General features: G+C 42.1%; 1 protein-coding gene across 1 annotated transcript in view; it reads right to left on the minus strand.

The window, feature by feature from the left end:
* LOC124794792 (transmembrane protein 208) overlaps positions 1-18,002 on the minus strand; it is a 54,310-nt gene that overhangs the window by 13,094 nt on the left and 23,214 nt on the right. The window contains exon 4 of the mRNA XM_047258446.1: positions 9,591-9,675. Coding sequence (XP_047114402.1) covers positions 9,591-9,675 — 85 coding nt within the window. The remainder of the gene's footprint in view (positions 1-9,590; positions 9,676-18,002) is intronic.

Consider the following 18,002-nt stretch of genomic DNA (forward strand, 5'->3'; position numbering starts at 1 on the left):
GTAAGTCTAACTGGAGTTAATGCTGCTGCTGCTGCATTAACTGCTGCTGTTGCTCTAGCAGGTGAACTTAGTTAAGTGTCCATGCTACTAAACAACTTCCTTTTTACTCATCACCACTGCTATATACACGGGTTGATGGATATTGGAGTGCATGTCAGAGAACTGGAAGAAAAGGGACTAACGGAGTAATTCAAACTAATGGTAGGTGAGTGAAACATGACAGACAGACTGAATAAAACAACAGATCTGAACAAGAACAAACAACCTAGATGACAATGTGGTGCTAAATGAAGTCTTCACCATAATGACAACAAGGGCCTAAGAAGTGAAGAAACAAATCCAAGATGCGACCGAAGGGAGTAACCAGGTGACAAGCAAGATAGTTATCAAGCTATCCTAGTACAGGTAGGATAGATTCAACAATATCAAATGCGACCACTGAACTGACCAGCTGTGTGCTGGGCTGTCACCAATATACTTGCCATGTGGAATGCTACTGGCTGCCATATTCACATGGTGAGATGGTATTGCTCTCACCATCGAGCACAGCACTGAGTGGCTACGGTGATCCCTAATGGTCATTTACAGCCATCTCCTCTGGTGGGCATTCAGCCTCCGCAGTGCTCAATACCAGACACATTATGACATTTTGGACCCTGAAAAACGACGGAGGATGTTGTTTCTTCATCATTTAATATGAGCAATAAATCTCTCATTTTCTGCCACGTACTCCCAAACTATAGTGGCACATTCTACATGTCATCTTCAGTTCTAGGTGTGGGATCTGGTCAGGTTTTTCGCTTTGTCTGCTTTGTTCCAGACCATACATTTTCAGTGGGGGTTGAAATTTGATGCACAATGAGGTGAGACAAGAAAACTTGTTGTGTTCTGGTAACTATTTCTGTACCATCACTGACCTGTGTTCTGAAGGCTTGTTTATTGGAAACATTGCTTCCTCAGGATACAGTTGTCGCATTCATGGCCTTATGACATTGTTTGAGTACAACTATACTGGGCACCATCAAGATAACTGTCTACCCTGAGAAGCATTTCGGGTGTCACACAGACAGGCACTATGAGGTGACTTCCAGACATATTTGAGGCTGAAATGGACACATAATAGTCTGTATACTCATATTGGACAGTCATTTCCTCAGGGGGTGGGTGGAAAAGATACATCAGAAAACATAACATTTCACCAGTTACAAACAACATTGACTTTGGCAAACAATAGCCAAATGAGTGGATGTTCACCAGAGAGCCTCTCCTTGATAGTCACATACACTCCTGGAAATTGAAATAAGAACACCGTGAATTCATTGTCCCAGGAAGGGGAAACTTAATTGACACATTCCTGGTGTCAGATACATCACATGATCACACTGACAGAACCACACGCACATAGACACAGGCAACAGAGCATGCACAAAGTCGGCACTAGTACAGTGTATATCCACCTTTCGCAGCAATGCAGGCTGCTATTCTCCCATGGAGATGATCGTAGAGATGCTGGATGTAGTCCTGTGGAACGGCTTGCCATGCATTTCCACCTGGCGCCTCAGTTGGACCAGCGTTCGTGCTGGACGTGCAGACCGCGTGAGACGATGCTTCATCCAGTCCCAAACATGCTCAATGGGGGACAGATCCGGAGATCTTGCTGGCCAGGGTAGTTGACTTACACCTTCTAGAGCACGTTGGGTGGCACGGGATACATGCGGACGTGCATTGTCCTGTTGGAACAGCAAGTTCCCTTGCCGGTCTAGGAATGGTAGAACGATGGGTTCGATGACGGTTTGGATGTACCGTGCACTATTCAGTGTCCCCTCGACGATCACCAGTGGTGTACGGCCAGTGTAGGAGATCGCTCCCCACACCATGATGCCGGGTGTTGGCCCTGTGTGCCTCGGTCGTATGCAGTCCTGGTTGTGGCGCTCACCTGCACGGCGCCAAATACGCATACGACCATCATTGGCACCAAGGCAGAAGCGACTCTCATCGCTGAAGACGACACGTCTCCATTCGTCCCTCCATTCACGCCTGTCGCGACACCACTGGAGGCGGGCTGCACGATGTTGGGGCGTGAGCGGAAGACGGCCTAACGGTGTGCGGGACCGTAGCCCAGCTTCATGGAGACGGTTGCGAATGGTCCTCGCCGATACCCCAGGAGCAACAGTGTCCCTAATTTGCTGGGAAGTGGCGGTGCGGTCCCCTACGGCACTGCGTAGGATCCTACGGTCTTGGCGTGCATCCGTGCGTCGCTGCGGTCCGGTCCCAGGTCGACGGGCACGTGCACCTTCCGCCGACCACTGGCGACAACATCGATGTACTGTGGAGACCTCACGCCCCACGTGTTGAGCAGTTCGGCGGTACGTCCACCCGGCCTCCCGCATGCCCGCTATACGCCCTCGCTCAAAGTCCGTCAACTGCACATACGGTTCACGTCCACGCTGTCGCGGCATGCTACCAGTGTTAAAGACTGCGATGGAGCTCCGTATGCCACGGCAAACTGGCTGGCACTGACGGCGGCGGTGCACAAATGCTGCGCAGCTAGCGCCATTCGACGGCCAACACCGCGGTTCCTGGTGTGTCCGCTGTGCCGTGCGTGTGATCATTGCTTGTACAGCCCTCTCGCAGTGTCCGGAGCAAGTATGGTGGGTCTGACACACCGGTGTCAATGTGTTCTTTTTTCCATTTCCAGGAGTGTATTTGCTTTGCAGTCCAGTCTATCAAAGCTGGTGATGAACAGTATACAACCCTTAAAACATAGAGGTGTTTTTTAACTGCACTCTGCGGATAACTAAATTTTGCCAAAATGCGTTCACCACTTCAGTACAACGGACTAGTGTTGAAATGTCCTAAGCCTGGTTTCGACATGTCTATATGATTCTCTAGATTCACAGTGTCATTGTTGCCATTGCTACCCCCAGTGCACAACAACCCGGTACCATGACCTGGGCTCAACTGCCAATAAATCTTCTGTCACAGCAATAGCTATGAAGAAGTCATGAATAGCTATTAAGGATAAGAAACGACTGACGAATAAAGTGACTGGACTCAAAGCAAAGCAGTTCATGTATCTGTCTGTCAGTACTCTACTGTCATTGGCTGGCACATAATGAATGATACACTTGCAGACAAATGGGACTATGTTATAGTGACATATCATAAAAGTAAAATGAGTGAAAAAATGAGTTACAAAAGAAAAATATATAATACTTGTTATGCACACACATCATGATTCAACAGCTCAGAACTATAAAGTCAGTAAAAATTTTGTGGTGGCAAACTAAAGATGAGCTCCTCCTGAAGCTGAAATGGGGATTCTGATTGTAGATTTTCTATTAATCATCCTATACTGTGTTTGGAGAGTTTATCTGAATATGAAGAGACAGAGTCACAATGTCAAATTAGGAAGAAAAAAAGGTGTTTATGTGGTACTGTCAAAAGTCAACTTGGAGGAAACATTGATTATCCTAAATACAAGCCGAAGAGTATTTTCATTTTATTGGATATACGCCAGTCAGAAATTATTTCTTAGTTTGGATACAAAAATGCATTTTATTCTAGACTCTTATTAGTTTTCTGTATTGGTAAATAATTCTATGAAAAGGATAATTGCTACTCACCACATAGCAGTCACAGACAGGCACAACAACAGCTTTTGGCCAAACAGGGCTTCATCGGAATTTGTCAACATACACACACACACACACTCATGCATATACAACTCTCGCAAACATGACCACAGTCTCCGGCTACCAAGGCCAGACTGCGAGTAAACCACGGCTGGCTCATGCTATGCGCTGGATTAAACCTTAGTTGCGATTCTGTGTTTAGTCTCCCGCGGTTATCGCGATTATGCTGTTATCCTCTCCTCCCGTGGGTGGCAGCATCAGTGTGTATTGATATAAGCACCTTGGACTATCTTTGACCTGGCGCTTATAGTTTCTGGCTGGGCATTGTGTGACCAGTCGGTCAGTTGGCATGGAGCAGTGAGGAATTCTCCACGGGACGTAGTTTGGCCGGGGCCACTGGTGGTCTTTACGCGGTGTCTGAGAGTGTGGGGCTGTTCCCATTGCTACGAGGTCCATGGCTCACCAAACCTGGACACAAAAGTTGAGTTTTGATGTAACATACCAGTAAGTCAACACTGTTCACACTGTGTCGTTTGGAATTTGTTGTCGGCTGTTGGGATGTTCCCGCGAGCAACAATGTGGTTTTCAAGTTGGAAAATTCTAGCCACCCTCTGGTGGAGTTTCACTGTATTCGGTTATTTGAATTGAAGTGCACCAGCAGAATCTTCTGCCTTGCGGCCATTAATGTTCCGGTTACCTGCCCTGGCCAATTTCAGGCAGTGTAGTTTCCTCCTCATGTTGTTGCTGTCCAGCACGGTGTGTACTTTGACAGCTCCATGTATGATTGGTTGTGGGCGCCAACATCTTCTATGTTGTTCCATTGAACTCCTTGTTGTGCCCTGGTCAGGTGAAGTGGAAGTTATCTTATCGGTGGGTCCGTTGACTGTCGGTCAGTAGCATTGTCGTCGGATTGTGAATGGTTGGCCCGACTGCCTGTCTCACCGAAGTTAGCGTTAGTGTTTGAATTCCATGCCAACCCTCGAACATCTGAGCGCCCTTGGGTGTACTGCATTTTTTTTAAAAAATTGTTCTTGTTATTTGTACTTGTATGGCTTCTAGCCTTCTTTTTCTTTCTTAAATTAAGGTTGTTTTGCCCTTAAGGCGTAAGATTCTTTAGACCTTCAGCCTAATTTAAAGAACTGTTTCACATAAGATCTTTGTCATTTTAAAGGTTTTAATGTTGTTGAATTTTAAGTGTTGGGTCTTCAGCCGATTTTGAGTTTCAGTCGTTTTGCTCTTAAGGCCTTCAGCCTAGTTCAAAGAACTTTTTCAAGCAAGGCCTTTGGCATTTTAAAAATTTTAATGTTGTTGAATTTTATGTGTTGGGCCTTCAGCTGATTTTGAGGTGGAGTTTTTTTGCTCTTAAGGTCTTCATCCTGAATTAAAGAACTTTTTCACGTAAGGCCTTTAGTATTTAAAAAAAAATTAATGTTATGCAGTTTTAAGTGTTAGGCCTTCAGCCAATTTGAATTTAACTTGTTTGCTCTTGAAATGTCTGATTCTTTGGGCCTTCAGCCTAAGTAAAGAACTGTTTTAAGATGAGGGTTTGCCTTTTAAATTTCTGTTTTGGTTGAGTTTTGCCTAATTAAGAACTGATTTATGTGAGATTTTTTTTTTTATTTATTTAATGTTGTTTAGCCTTAAGTGTTGGGCTTTCAGCTGATTTTGAATTCAGATTGTTTGCTCTGAAAATCTCAGATGCTTTGGGCCTTCAGCCTAAATAAAGAACTGTTGTAGGATAAGGCTTGCCTTTTAAATTTCTGATTATGCTTGTGTTTTAAGTTATTGGCCTTCAGCCGTTTTAAATTAAAGTGGCTTTCAGCCGGTAATTAAGTCGCAAAGATTAAAGCTGTGTGTTTAAAAAAAAAATTTTTTTCGGCTCTTGTAATGTTTGATCAAATAATAAGCTGTATGTTCACTTGTAACTGACAGCCCCTTATTTTGGCCCCTTTCCACAATTTAACCTACATGTCCTGCGGGTTAAGCTGGGCATTTCAGCGAGCAGCAGTGCGTGATGGGAGAAGCAAACTGGGTGGTGGGAGTAAGGAGGAGGCTGGGTGAGGAAGGGGAGGGATAGCAGCAGTCGGGAGGTTAGACGGATGGTGGGAAGGGGGGGGGGAGTGTGCTTTGGAGGCAGGTTAGCAGAAAAGGAGAGAAGTAAAAAGACTGTGTGTGCATTGTTGGAATAGAGGGCTGTGTAGTGCTGGAATGGGAACAGGGAAGGGGCTATATGGGTAAGGACTATGACTAACAAATGTTGAGGCACGGAGGGTTACAGGAATGTGGGATGTATTGCAGGGAGAATTCCCACCTGTGAAATTCAGAAAAGCTGTTGTTGGTGGCAAGAACCCAGTTTAAAGCCCTTTGTGGTTACACCTGAAATATCTTTACGAAATAATAAACCAATTACAGTGACTTGTCTGTACTTTGAAAAGTAATCAATCAATGACATTTTATGTATGAACTTAATATTTTTAATACACATTTGTAAACTGGACAAGCAGGTTGTCATCTGGTGTGTGGGCATTTTATAAAGGATTTCCATAACTTGTACTTTTATGATTATTTGTAATGTACACAGGTAATTTTACTATGTAGTTCCTTGCAAAAGTTGCCAATAATCTATACTGCGGACCGTTGTGTAATTTCTGATTTTTCACACATATATATGTTTACTTGACCAGTAGCTTCCACATAAGCCATGCAAAGTTGTGGCACTTGGCACGTATATCTGTGCTCCAGTAACCCCAGCAGGTGCAATGTTGTCTTCTGCAGTACAGACATTTCACCTTGATGCTACAGTTCTAACTGTCTGAAAGAACAGATACCACTGGTGATCTTGCAGGTCTCGAGGAATTAAATTACAATTAAATCCAGACCATTAGCTGTTTACAGGTGTCAATAAATATCAATGGGGACAGTTGAAAATGTGTGCCCCAACCGGGACTCGAATTCGGGATGTCCTGCTTACATGGCAGACGCTCTATCCGACTGAGCCATCAAGTACACAGAGGGTAGTGCGACTGCAGGGGCTTACCAGCCAATGATCTTCTTCAGTACGGATGCACTCACATTGCTCAAACTGTTACGGGAATCGGTAGATTGATTGACTGCCGTGAGTAATGAGTATAGTGGGCAGGGGCACTACAAATGTACTGTGTGAACAGTAAGTTGGAAATATGGGTGTCCCGGGGAGCGTGCCACAGACAAGTCCCTGCAGTCACACTATCCTGTGTGTCCTCAATGGCTCAGTCAGACAGAGCATCTGCCGTGTAAGCAGGAGATCCCGGGTTCGAGTCCCGGTCGAGGCACACATTTCCAACTGTCCCCGTTGATATTTATCAATGCCTGTAAGTCGCTAATGGTCTGGATTTCATTGTAATTTCATGGTATATTGAAGTCGTGGTGTACATATATACTCTACATTATGTATTGGAGGTTCACAATTTATTATTCTTGACTGTTATTTTATTGTAATGACCATTATAAGACTCTTGTAACATGTACAATACGTAAAACGAAATTTTTTTTATTTATCAGGTCATTATATGACAGGATAAACCCGAAACACGTCATGAAAAAAAAAAAAATTCACAAAAAAACAGTGAATAGTTTTGAGCAACCATACACTATTTTTAAGTCTACTTCATAATTACTGCCACAATGGTTGCATTCCTCTTTAAGGATTTTCAATCCAATTTAGATTAAACAATAAGTAAGATTTTGTAATACACTTCTTATACTTTACATAAATACATGCTCATGTTCTGCTGACTTATAATACCCCAAATTTTGAATGCTTCTGAAGCTCATAGACCAATCCGTCGAAAGCGGTAAAGCAAAACAAAAACAACTGTGTCACTAATGACTGAATTTTATTATGAAACATTTACTATACTACATTAGTGTATGTTTGTCTCTGCAAAGGAAATGGTTATCTATGAAAATTAAGTTGGATTGTACTCTAGAACCTATTATGGTAAGGGGGTTGTTACATTAAAAACTTCATATTCTCCTATGATTGAATGGAAAACGTCATTATGTCACTGACTATACAAATCACCTGTTCTGTCTCACAACTTACCACAAAAGTGCAGGCATTACCAATACGTAGTATGAGGTGGGGGTTTTGTGTGTGTGTGTGTGTGTGTGTGTGTGTGTGTGTGTGTGTGTGTGTGTGTGTGTGAGAGAGAGAGAGAGAGAGAGAGAGAGAGAGAGAGAGAGAGAGAGATCTTGTCTTTTTATGCAGACATATTTTCAATAATTTTGCATGTTTCACTGTTGGCATCAACTCAACAATGTCCTATTTATAATTTTTAAAATTGATTTATCTTTATTCAGCCAAGCATCATCTGATAATGATATAGGATTTTTCGATGTAATACAATGTAAATTAATAGGTAAAATATACGACACATAGCATATGTACCATGGCTTATGAGGATAGGACAGGCAGTCTATGATGATAGGATAGTTGGTCAGCCAGAGCGAATGCATGAAATGGTGTTTTATACTACTATTGGTAGTGTCCCATGAATTTACTCATTCTAGTTGTGTTTCCGTTTCATAGGTAAGAGCTTAAAAAGTTTTGTTTACACATTCTGCCAGCTTTGTGGTGGTCAGTCCTACATAGAAGGCAGTGCAGCGGACACAAGTCAGTTCGTATAAAACATGAATAGTGTTCAGATGTGGATCTGTTTTTAATACTATGGGTGCTGTATCAACAGATATAAACAAATCATCTACCATGAAATTAACCAGTATCCAGTTCCTGTACATGAACTACAACTTGATTAATGAAATATAAGTATTTGTTAAAACATATGAGCCATCTGAATTCTCTCACCCAATATTATTTTTCTCTCAACTTCACAGATGGGCAATTGTAGTGAAAACATCAGTTGCTGTGTGTCTTGAGTAACCTCACATAATTATGTTTCATGCTTTAATATTGTATGTGCTGTTGGCACAATGTGTGAAAAGCAACAGAAGAAATGTCCTTGCAGAGATATGCAGTTGCTGTGCATGGCAACACTGTTACTCTCAAGACCTGAGTGTTGTTTAACTACATGGAGAAATCTGGATGCTCTCACCCAACACAATTTTCCCTGAACCTAGCAGACATTTTTAAGAACAGAATGGCATTTCCTTTTATATTACGTGTATCATCTACATGGCTAATCAAATTTGAATGTTCAGGTTTTTTGAAAAATGAACCACATTACTCTCGGTATACTTTCTGATGCCATATAAATATTTCTGATTAATTCCATATGGTTGGCAAAAGTTTGTACTACTTCTGTTATCATATACTTTTTTTTCACTAACAAGTGTGAAATTTTGTTGTTTTTGTCCTATGGTATCTACAACATTTTTTTGTCATTTCTCACATTTATGTCTATGGCATCTTGACTGAAGAGAATAAAAAAAAGCCCTACAAATTTTCCGTGATATCCCATTCATACTATCCTAGAGGTGCATCATGTTTCTTGGGCAGACTTCATTTTATTCCCAGCATTAAGAAGAATGGGCATCCCAACATGTATGTGATTATTAAAGATGGAACACTCACTTAAGTTGCAAAACAATGGGAATTGCTGTGACCTATTCAATGGAACCAAGATTTGGGGAAATTACAGAAAGTATTAATATGGTTGGCTGGGCAGGGATTTGAAGCCAACTACTGAATACAAATCACATGTCTTAAGCTTGTGACACATCACTCAGTCACTGCAAAAGAAATGTTAGGTCTAGACAAATCTTTCCAGGATTCTTATCTTTTGCCACTCACCATTCCTAAATTAACTTCTTGCCATTAGTTAATTGCAGGAAAAGCTGTTCTCTAATGTGACAGCCATCATTTTAAAAACAATAGAAATAGTTACGGGTTTTACAGAGCAAAAAAAGAAAGCATAAGTTTCAGATTATTGTTATAAAATTTTTGCAAAAACTCACCAGCAGCCACAGCAGCCAAAAGTAATTTGAAAAGATAGACAGCATCTGGCATGCAGATGTTAGAATTAAGAGATCCTTCACATGCCTGTAAAAGAAAATTATTATATGCACATTCAGTCATATAATACACTAATGTAGGGTCAGCAACACATAAGTGGAAACTTTCTGGATTATATATGTGCTCTCAGTGATGAGATCTCACAAACATACTCCCAAAAAATTTAAATGTAGTCTGCTTCAAACATGTAGCTGTTAAAACTGTGCTGATTATTTTTGTCAACAGACATCTGGAATGAGTGTAACAAGAAGTGCAAAATTGGTAACATAAAACACGATTATGGTTTGCTTTATATGATTAGATAATTATGAGAGAAATCCTTTATGTAATAAATACAAGCACATAATAATGGCTGTTATTTTATTCCAAAGATGAAGCCGACCCTTTCCAATCTGTACACATAGAAAGTTATCCAATGAAAGCACAAGCAAACCATGATGTCAGCACCTATGAATTCCACAAGTAAAAGTGTAGCATTTAAGGTAAAAATACGAGGACTTCCGAAAAGATAACAAATTTTTCTGCAGAAAATCTAGCAAGAATTTTCACCACTTTAAAAGATTACAGGTCCAAACTTTTAAAAAGCTGAATGATACATATCCTAAATTTATAAAATTGTAACCAAACAACTTTGAAAAGGTGCCTCATAATGCAAAGTTAAATAAAATTTTATACAAGCAACCCCTCGTGAGGTCTGACAATTCCTATTTCACATCCTATTCAAACACTAAATCTGCAGGGACTCATTATTGATGAACAAATAAAAGTTTAAAACCCATTTGTATGTACGGAATTGCCAAGCAAGGCAGTTAGTGTCATGGTTGGAGGGTGGTTTAAGGTGAATATGAATGCATAGTTAGCTCAAAGATTCTATACTGTTATGGGGATACAAGGACCCAGTATAGGAGGAAGCACCATAAATGAAGTTCAGTCTCTCCAAGGTCAAAGATGTCATGATTTACGATAATTGTGATCAAAGACACGGCAGGTGGAGAATGACTGTCACGGATCAACGATCAACGCCAGCAACAGGCAGGCAGAGAGAGAGAGAGAGAGAGAGAGAGAGAGAGAGAGAGAGAGAGAGAGAGAGAGCAATCTTCCAGGGATGCTTAGAGCAGAAGATTTATATTTTCATGAAAAATAACATGATAAAAAGTGAACAACAGACAAGACACTACCAAAATTTTTAATTAAACCTATACATTGTACACTTTCTGAACACTTGTATAATACAGTAGTAGATAAGCAAAATCTGAATCTTTTTTATTAGAAAATAGCAACCCCTTCTTTATTTTTAACAGCAACTATGAGTTGCTATCCAAAATTTTCGGAACTGGTGCTGCCATCTGTTGTAAACCTTACCTTTGGACTAATGGCCACCATCACCCTCGAAGTAGTTCCCGTTGCACGTACACACCAGTCCCAGTGCTTCTGCCACTGGTCAAACATTTTCTGGAAGTCTTGTTCTTTAAGGGTGCTTATCAAGTGATGCTTCTTGAATCCTCTCTAGAGTGTCGAACCGATGGCCTTTCAACTTGAGTTTCAGTTTTGGGAATAGCGCAAAGTCACAAGGTGCCAAATCTGGCGAGTATGGTGGGTGGGATACAACCTCCATGTTGTTTTTTGCCAAAAAGGTCCTCCTGGTGAGCAAGGACTTGTGACAGGGCGCGTTGTCGTGGTGCAGCAGCCAGTTCCCTTGATGCCAAAATTCGGGCTGTCGTCGCCGCACATTTTCATGGAGCCACCACGAAACGTCACAGTAGTACACGGAATTCACTGTTTGGTTGGGTGGGCTGAATTCTTTGTGCACAATTCCTTTGGTATCAAAGAAAATGATGATCATGCTCTTCACTTTGCTCTTCCCCCGTCTCGCTTTTTGGGTCTTGGAGAGCCACTCAAACACACGTGTACAGCTCAGGCTCTGTCCCCCAAACACTTATTGAATCATTGCAGGGGTCTCCGTAGCAATTGTCCTGAGAACGGCACAGAATTTGATACACATGCGCTGTTCTGTTTGCAGATCCATCATAAAATCATCACACACCAAACACAGAGTATTACGGAAATCACTGTGGACACACAACACATCCTCCCAGCTGAATGCCACTCCGCACACTGACTCATCAGATATGCAGATCTCGCCACCTAGCGGTGCAAAGATCTACTACCCCTACTTTCCAGATGGCAGCACCAGTCCCGAAAATTTTGGATTCCACCTCTTATTCTGTTAATTAACCAAGTTATCTTAAAAATATTTAAGTTTAGAGTATAAATTAAACTGATTCCTGACAATCTGTTCGGTTGTAGACTTATCTACAAACATTAAAAATTTTTAAGTTTAACATCCCTGAAGATCAACTCATTGTTGGCAAGCGTTATGCCAGGAACTGTAGCTCAGTTGGAAATGTTGAATAGGAATGGACACTGTCAAGAAGCTTAGCAAAGCTCTCATTCTTATTCAAGTCTGCAGCAACCTGCTGTGTTCTCATCAATGGAGGCAACTGGAGCTGACACTCAGACACTTTCCAACTGGTGCCAGGGGTGGCACTTTGAAGTTCACAGCCAACCACAAGTGCAACGCAATCAGCAACCTCTGTGCCATTGCAAATGAGATGGACTTCTACACTGTGATATGTGGTGGTCACAGGCAGCAATCGTTCATGTTCGGCATTGACATTAGAAAGTTCTAGGACAGAGCTTTATGGTTGCAGTTCGTAGCTACCGTTCGTAGTGGAGATCAGCCTGTGATACTTAGTCTACAAGTGGAGTTGTCTATAGCCTTCACGTAGTGAAAGATGTTTACTACAGCAATTGACAGTGTGGTACCCAGGACGGCATAGACTTGTGGACACTGTATTCAGTAATGTACAAGTAGACAGGCCACTGCTTAGTCGTATTTGTCCACAAGCACATCCAACAAGTTGCTGAACAACTTTAGTTCAGTATCACAGAACAATAAAGTGTATGTGTGCGTGTCAGTAATTTGTCTGCACTGTCAGTTCCTCTGTCCACCTTGGAACACTTAAGCCTAATATGACGTGAACAAGCCATTCTAACCAGATGACCCGTACACATCATCTGGCAACAAGAATTCCGAACTCAATGCACATCATCATTTACTGCATCCCTTGGATATTCCTTGCTTACTTGTTTGTTAACTTTTTGTGCTTGTGGAAATTTCTGTTACAGATTGGTTTTTTGTTCTTTAATTGCTGTGCTGCCATAGTTCATAAGTTAGCTATAGAATTTCTTGTGTGTTTGTTTTAGTATTTGTTTACCACATGAGACCTACCATTCCAAACCCCTCATTTGCCTGCCCCACAATCAGCAGTGCCATAAACGCAAACACATGCAGTACTATGGCTCGATTTAAATCAGTTTCTTCAGTTACAGGTGCAGTCAATGAACCAGTTTATGGTACTGATGAAGAGGTTCATCCAAACACAGATGGCAGCAAATGAGATACAGACTCTGACTCCGTCACCCACTGCACTGCCACAAGCAGCACAGCCTTCGCTGCTGCCTCCATTTTGACAATTTGAAGAAGAAAAGGAAGACCAGTTGGAATATTTGCCACAATTTGAAGCACAGCTGGCCGCTCAGCAAATTCAAAATACTGTCAAGCAGTCTTTTAACACATTTGTGCGAAGTTATTCCCTACTACAAGCTCAGAACTAGTTAGCTATGATGAGCTTATTCAAGCATTGAACAAATATTATGGCAATAAGATCAATGTGGTGGCTGCCAGATTTAAATTCTTTAGGTTCAAGAAATAATCAGGTCAGACATACACGCAATTGGTGACAGATTTGCAGGGGCTCACAAGACAGTACAAATTTAATTGTGAATGTGGAAAATACTATAGAGACTTGTTGATTCATGATGCTATTACCCAAAATGTGGCAGATAGTTGAATCCATGAACAAATCTTAAAATACCCTGATCTCATGTTGCAACAGGTTTTGCAGATTATTGACTTTCATGCGGGGGATGTTTGTGCCATAGCCTCAAAAGATAACATTTCGAGGCAGCATAAGCAACTCACTTTGAAGGCAAACACACAGCAGCCATGTCAGGTACACCACAGCTCGCCATATAACACCATGACCAGAAATCTATCAGCATGAAGTCTTGCCTGTACTGTTCCAAATCTCAGAAATACGACTGGTGCATTTTGTGTTATGTAATTTGTTTTGCATGTGGTAAGAACGTGCACATTCTGCAAGTGACAAAGACTTCCACTGAGAACAAACACCCACGTAACTCGAACTTTCACATGCATATTGTTCAGTCTGAGCCAAGCTGTGATGCTAGTGTAGCACATAGCAGTGAAACTGTGCAGTACAAAGAAACAGTAGGTTCTTCAGTGCAATGCCACTCGAACAAAATTTTGTGGACCATGTTATTGCTCGCCAAAGTATTCAGTTTCAGTTACACATGGGTGCTTCAGTCTCATTGCTAAATCAAAATATGCAACTTCCTGGCAGATTGATCTCTAAATCAAAATACTTATGATCTGCTTGGCAAACTGAAGTTAAAGGAGCCAACAACTACTCTGACAATGTATAATGGAGAGGATATCCCAGTATTAGGATCTTGTAGCCTTCCTGGCATCTATCAAAATCTGCAAAAGACTGTCATTCTAGGTTTTGGCCTTGATTTGTTTGACTTGTTTGGATGGCATATTGTATACATTGCGCTATAAGTTACTTCATTTGGCTCTAGAGACAGAGTTGCTCAGTTGTGTGACAAATTTAAAGATTGTTAGCTGTAAAGCTACCAATTTTGTTACTCGTGTGGCAATGAAAGACAATGCACACCCCTGCTTTTCGAGAGTTTGTGTAGTACTATATGTGCTCCATGGAATTGTCGCAAAGGAACTTATGCAGTAATAGGAAAAAGGCATCACTTCACCCATCGCAGCCAGTCTGGACATCCCCATTAGTTTTTGTGAAGAAGCCTTCAGGGAGTGAGAATCTGCACAGACTTTAAGGTGACAGTGAATCCTCAGACAGTAAATGATATGTTCCCACTGGCACAACCTGATGAACTTATGGACCACTTAGAATCATGTCGCTACTTCTGCAAGATTGATCTGTACAATGCCTACCTACAGAGTCCATTAGATGAACAGTCACAGGAAATGTTTGTGATTAATACACATATGGAACTCTACAAGTTTCTTTGCTTGTTTTTTGGTAGCACATCTCTACCAGTGATCTTTAAACGCTATCTGGAACAATTAACTGCATCTGCGCCTTCATGTACAAATTACTTGGATAACATTGTGGAATCAGGCTGTGTGGCAAAAAGAGCACCTCAGTAATTTTCATTGCCCATTCAAAGTGCTGTCAGAGGCAGGCCTCATAAGTAGCAAAGGCAAGTGTATGTACTTTCAGACTGAAATTGAATAGTTAGATCATGTGGCCACTTCCCAAAGTGCTCATCCGACACAGTCACACTTGTGGGCTATTTGTGACCTCAAACATCCAAGAAATCTCTCTGAATTGCAATCAGTACTAGGGAGCTGACCTACTATATCCGCTCAGTTCCTCAAGCAGCTCTAATTGCAGTGCACTTACATCGTCTTCGATGCAAGAATGTATTTTTCGTGTGATCCCACGAATGTGACATCGCATTTCAGAAACTGAAAGACGCTTGTGCTCAACAATCATTGTCTGGTTCATTTTAATCCTGGAAAATTGTCCGTTTCAATCCTGGCAAACTAGTTCCCTTGGCTATGGCCACACCCTCTTACGGCACTGGCGCAGTTCTTTGCACAGAATTGGTTCTGCAGACAGACCATTAACTTTCACCTCCAAACTTCTCAACAAGGCTCAGACCAATTATTCACAGATAGAGAAAGAGGCTCTTGCAATCATTTATGAAGGACTAAATTCCACCAATAATTGTATAGAAGAAAATTCTGCTTGGTCACTGACCAAAAACAATTGCATTCACTTTTAAACCTGACCAACCCTATTCCAAACTGCACTACAAAAAAATTGCAATGATGGGTTCTCATTCTCTCACATTATTAGTACAAGATAATTTACAGGTCCACAGCCAAGCATGCCAAAGCAGACACACTCTCGTGCCTTCCAGTGGGACTGGATGAGGACTTTGACACTTCAGAAGCATCATGCTGTCACCCAATACAGAGGACTTTGCTTCAGCTGCCGCATGTTCTGGACCAATTCCCCTTAGATCACCGGAAGGTCGTCCATGCTACAGCAGTGGACCTGGACTTGCAGATTTTGTTGCACTACATCTGCATGAGTCGGCCTCGCTCAGTGAAACAAATCATTAGTCTGGTGATCCACAGATACTTTGCATGTCGGCATGACTTATCAGTGCTTCACAGTGTTATATTGCTAGGCACTGAATCAGAACAATTGCATATGGACATCCAAAACACACTAGAGAGAAATGTAGTCAGCTTGCTCCACCAGAGTCACTGGGGCATGTCTGCACGAAACAATACGCTCACAGACACTGCACTTGGTTCGGCATGAATGCTCAAATAGATCAGATGATGGTACAGTGTCATGCTTGTGTGGAACACCAGGCAGCCCCTCCTCAACATTTCTTTGATTGGCCAAAACCAGAAGCGCCTTGACAGCACATTCATCTGGACTTTGCTGGACCCTACTGGAACATTCGTTGCCTGATTCTCAGCGACGCATATAGCAAGTTCCCTTTTGTGATGCCAATGAATTCAATATCTACACATTGCTTGCTCTAGTCTATGCAGTCCATATTTTGCATTGCAGGTCTTCCAGTGTTGCTACTGACTGACAATGGACCTCAATTTGTGTTGGTAGAATTTGAGAATTTTCGTGCCACCAATGGCATTCATCACATCACCAGCAAACATTTTCACCCTCAGTCAAAGGGAGAAGTGGAGCGCTTCGTGCACACTTTCAAACAGCAGATGGCTAAGCTATGCGGGAACTTTTTGCTGCTCTTCCTCTTCTTGCCTTACTACTCCCAGCCCTGCAACAGCCCTCTACCAGTGGAGTTGCTCCGTGTACTGCACCACCACACACTGCTTCAGCTGCCGCATCCACCCCTCCCCCCCCCCCCCCCCTCCCGTGGTAGCCAGCATCTACAATGCCCAATACAGGAAATGTATAAACTTAATCAACAAATTTTTTTCAGACTGTACGGCAGACAAAAGACCTGAGAGCGTGGCAGTATTGTAAAATCATCAGGTAGATCCATGTTTCTTGTACAGGGTCTAACAGGTTTGCAGCAGCGACACTGGAACAAACTTTGCCCTCGTAATTTGCATGACGCTGGCATTGAGTCTTTGTTTACAACATCTCCCCCCCCCCCCCCCTCCCCCTGTCATAGCAGCAATCGACACTACATGATGATGGTGAGGAGGTTCAAGGTGGGAGATGGAGTAAGGGGAGCTGTGTTGTGTCCTTGCCAATAGATGCTGCTACCTCTGGATCACGGGGTCCCGGGTTTATTTCCTGGCTGGGGACTGGGTGTTTGTGTGGTCCTCGTCACCTCAGCATCGTTTGGGAATTGGCAAGATTGGAACTGGACTGATTGGGAACTTGTACAGGCACTGATGAGCTCAATGTTGAGCACCCCACAAACCATCATCATCATCATCATCATCATCATCGTGGCCAATAGATGCAACTAGAGCTCACACTCTGAGACAGTTTCGGAAGTTTGCCACCACCTACACGTGTGGCCCAATCAGCAATATCCACGCCACCAATGAGATGTACTTCTGCATTGTGGTAAGCAGTGGCCACAGGCAGCAATGATTCACATTCAGCGTTGGCGTATGACAGTTGCATTCAACTTTTCTGGAAAACTTTTTAGGAAAGGTACTTTCAAATATTGTCACAAATCCAATTTGGAATAAACTGAATCTGACATTAGCATATCTTTTTATACAGGGTGATTCAGGAGGAAAGTCACATAGTTTTTGAGGTGATTCTACATGTGAAAATAAACTGAAAAAGTCCTATGAACATGTTTCCAATTTTCCGTTGTTACAGAACTGGAACAGGTTGAAGACTATACATATCCACGAATTGATACAAAGATGATTGTGAATATTACCTACCACATTGCTGTGTAGGTGCTATGGTGGACAGAATAATGGTGAGAAAGATGACTGATTGAGGTGTGTGGGTTCTCCAACAGATGGCAGCACTTTGACGTTGCACCAAGACAACAGCTGCAAGCATACCCAGTGTGCAATTGAGGGTTGGATCAGTGAGCATTTGTGAGCCCATGTGTGTGTCATTCTTGAGTGTTGTTTAACTGAGCATGTCCATTGTGTCCGTGAATACCAACATGCCGCATATGTTCATCTATGAGAATAC

The sequence above is a fragment of the Schistocerca piceifrons genome, chromosome 4, assembly GCF_021461385.2.
Source record: "Schistocerca piceifrons isolate TAMUIC-IGC-003096 chromosome 4, iqSchPice1.1, whole genome shotgun sequence".
NCBI classification, from domain to species: Eukaryota; Metazoa; Arthropoda; class Insecta; order Orthoptera; family Acrididae; genus Schistocerca; species Schistocerca piceifrons.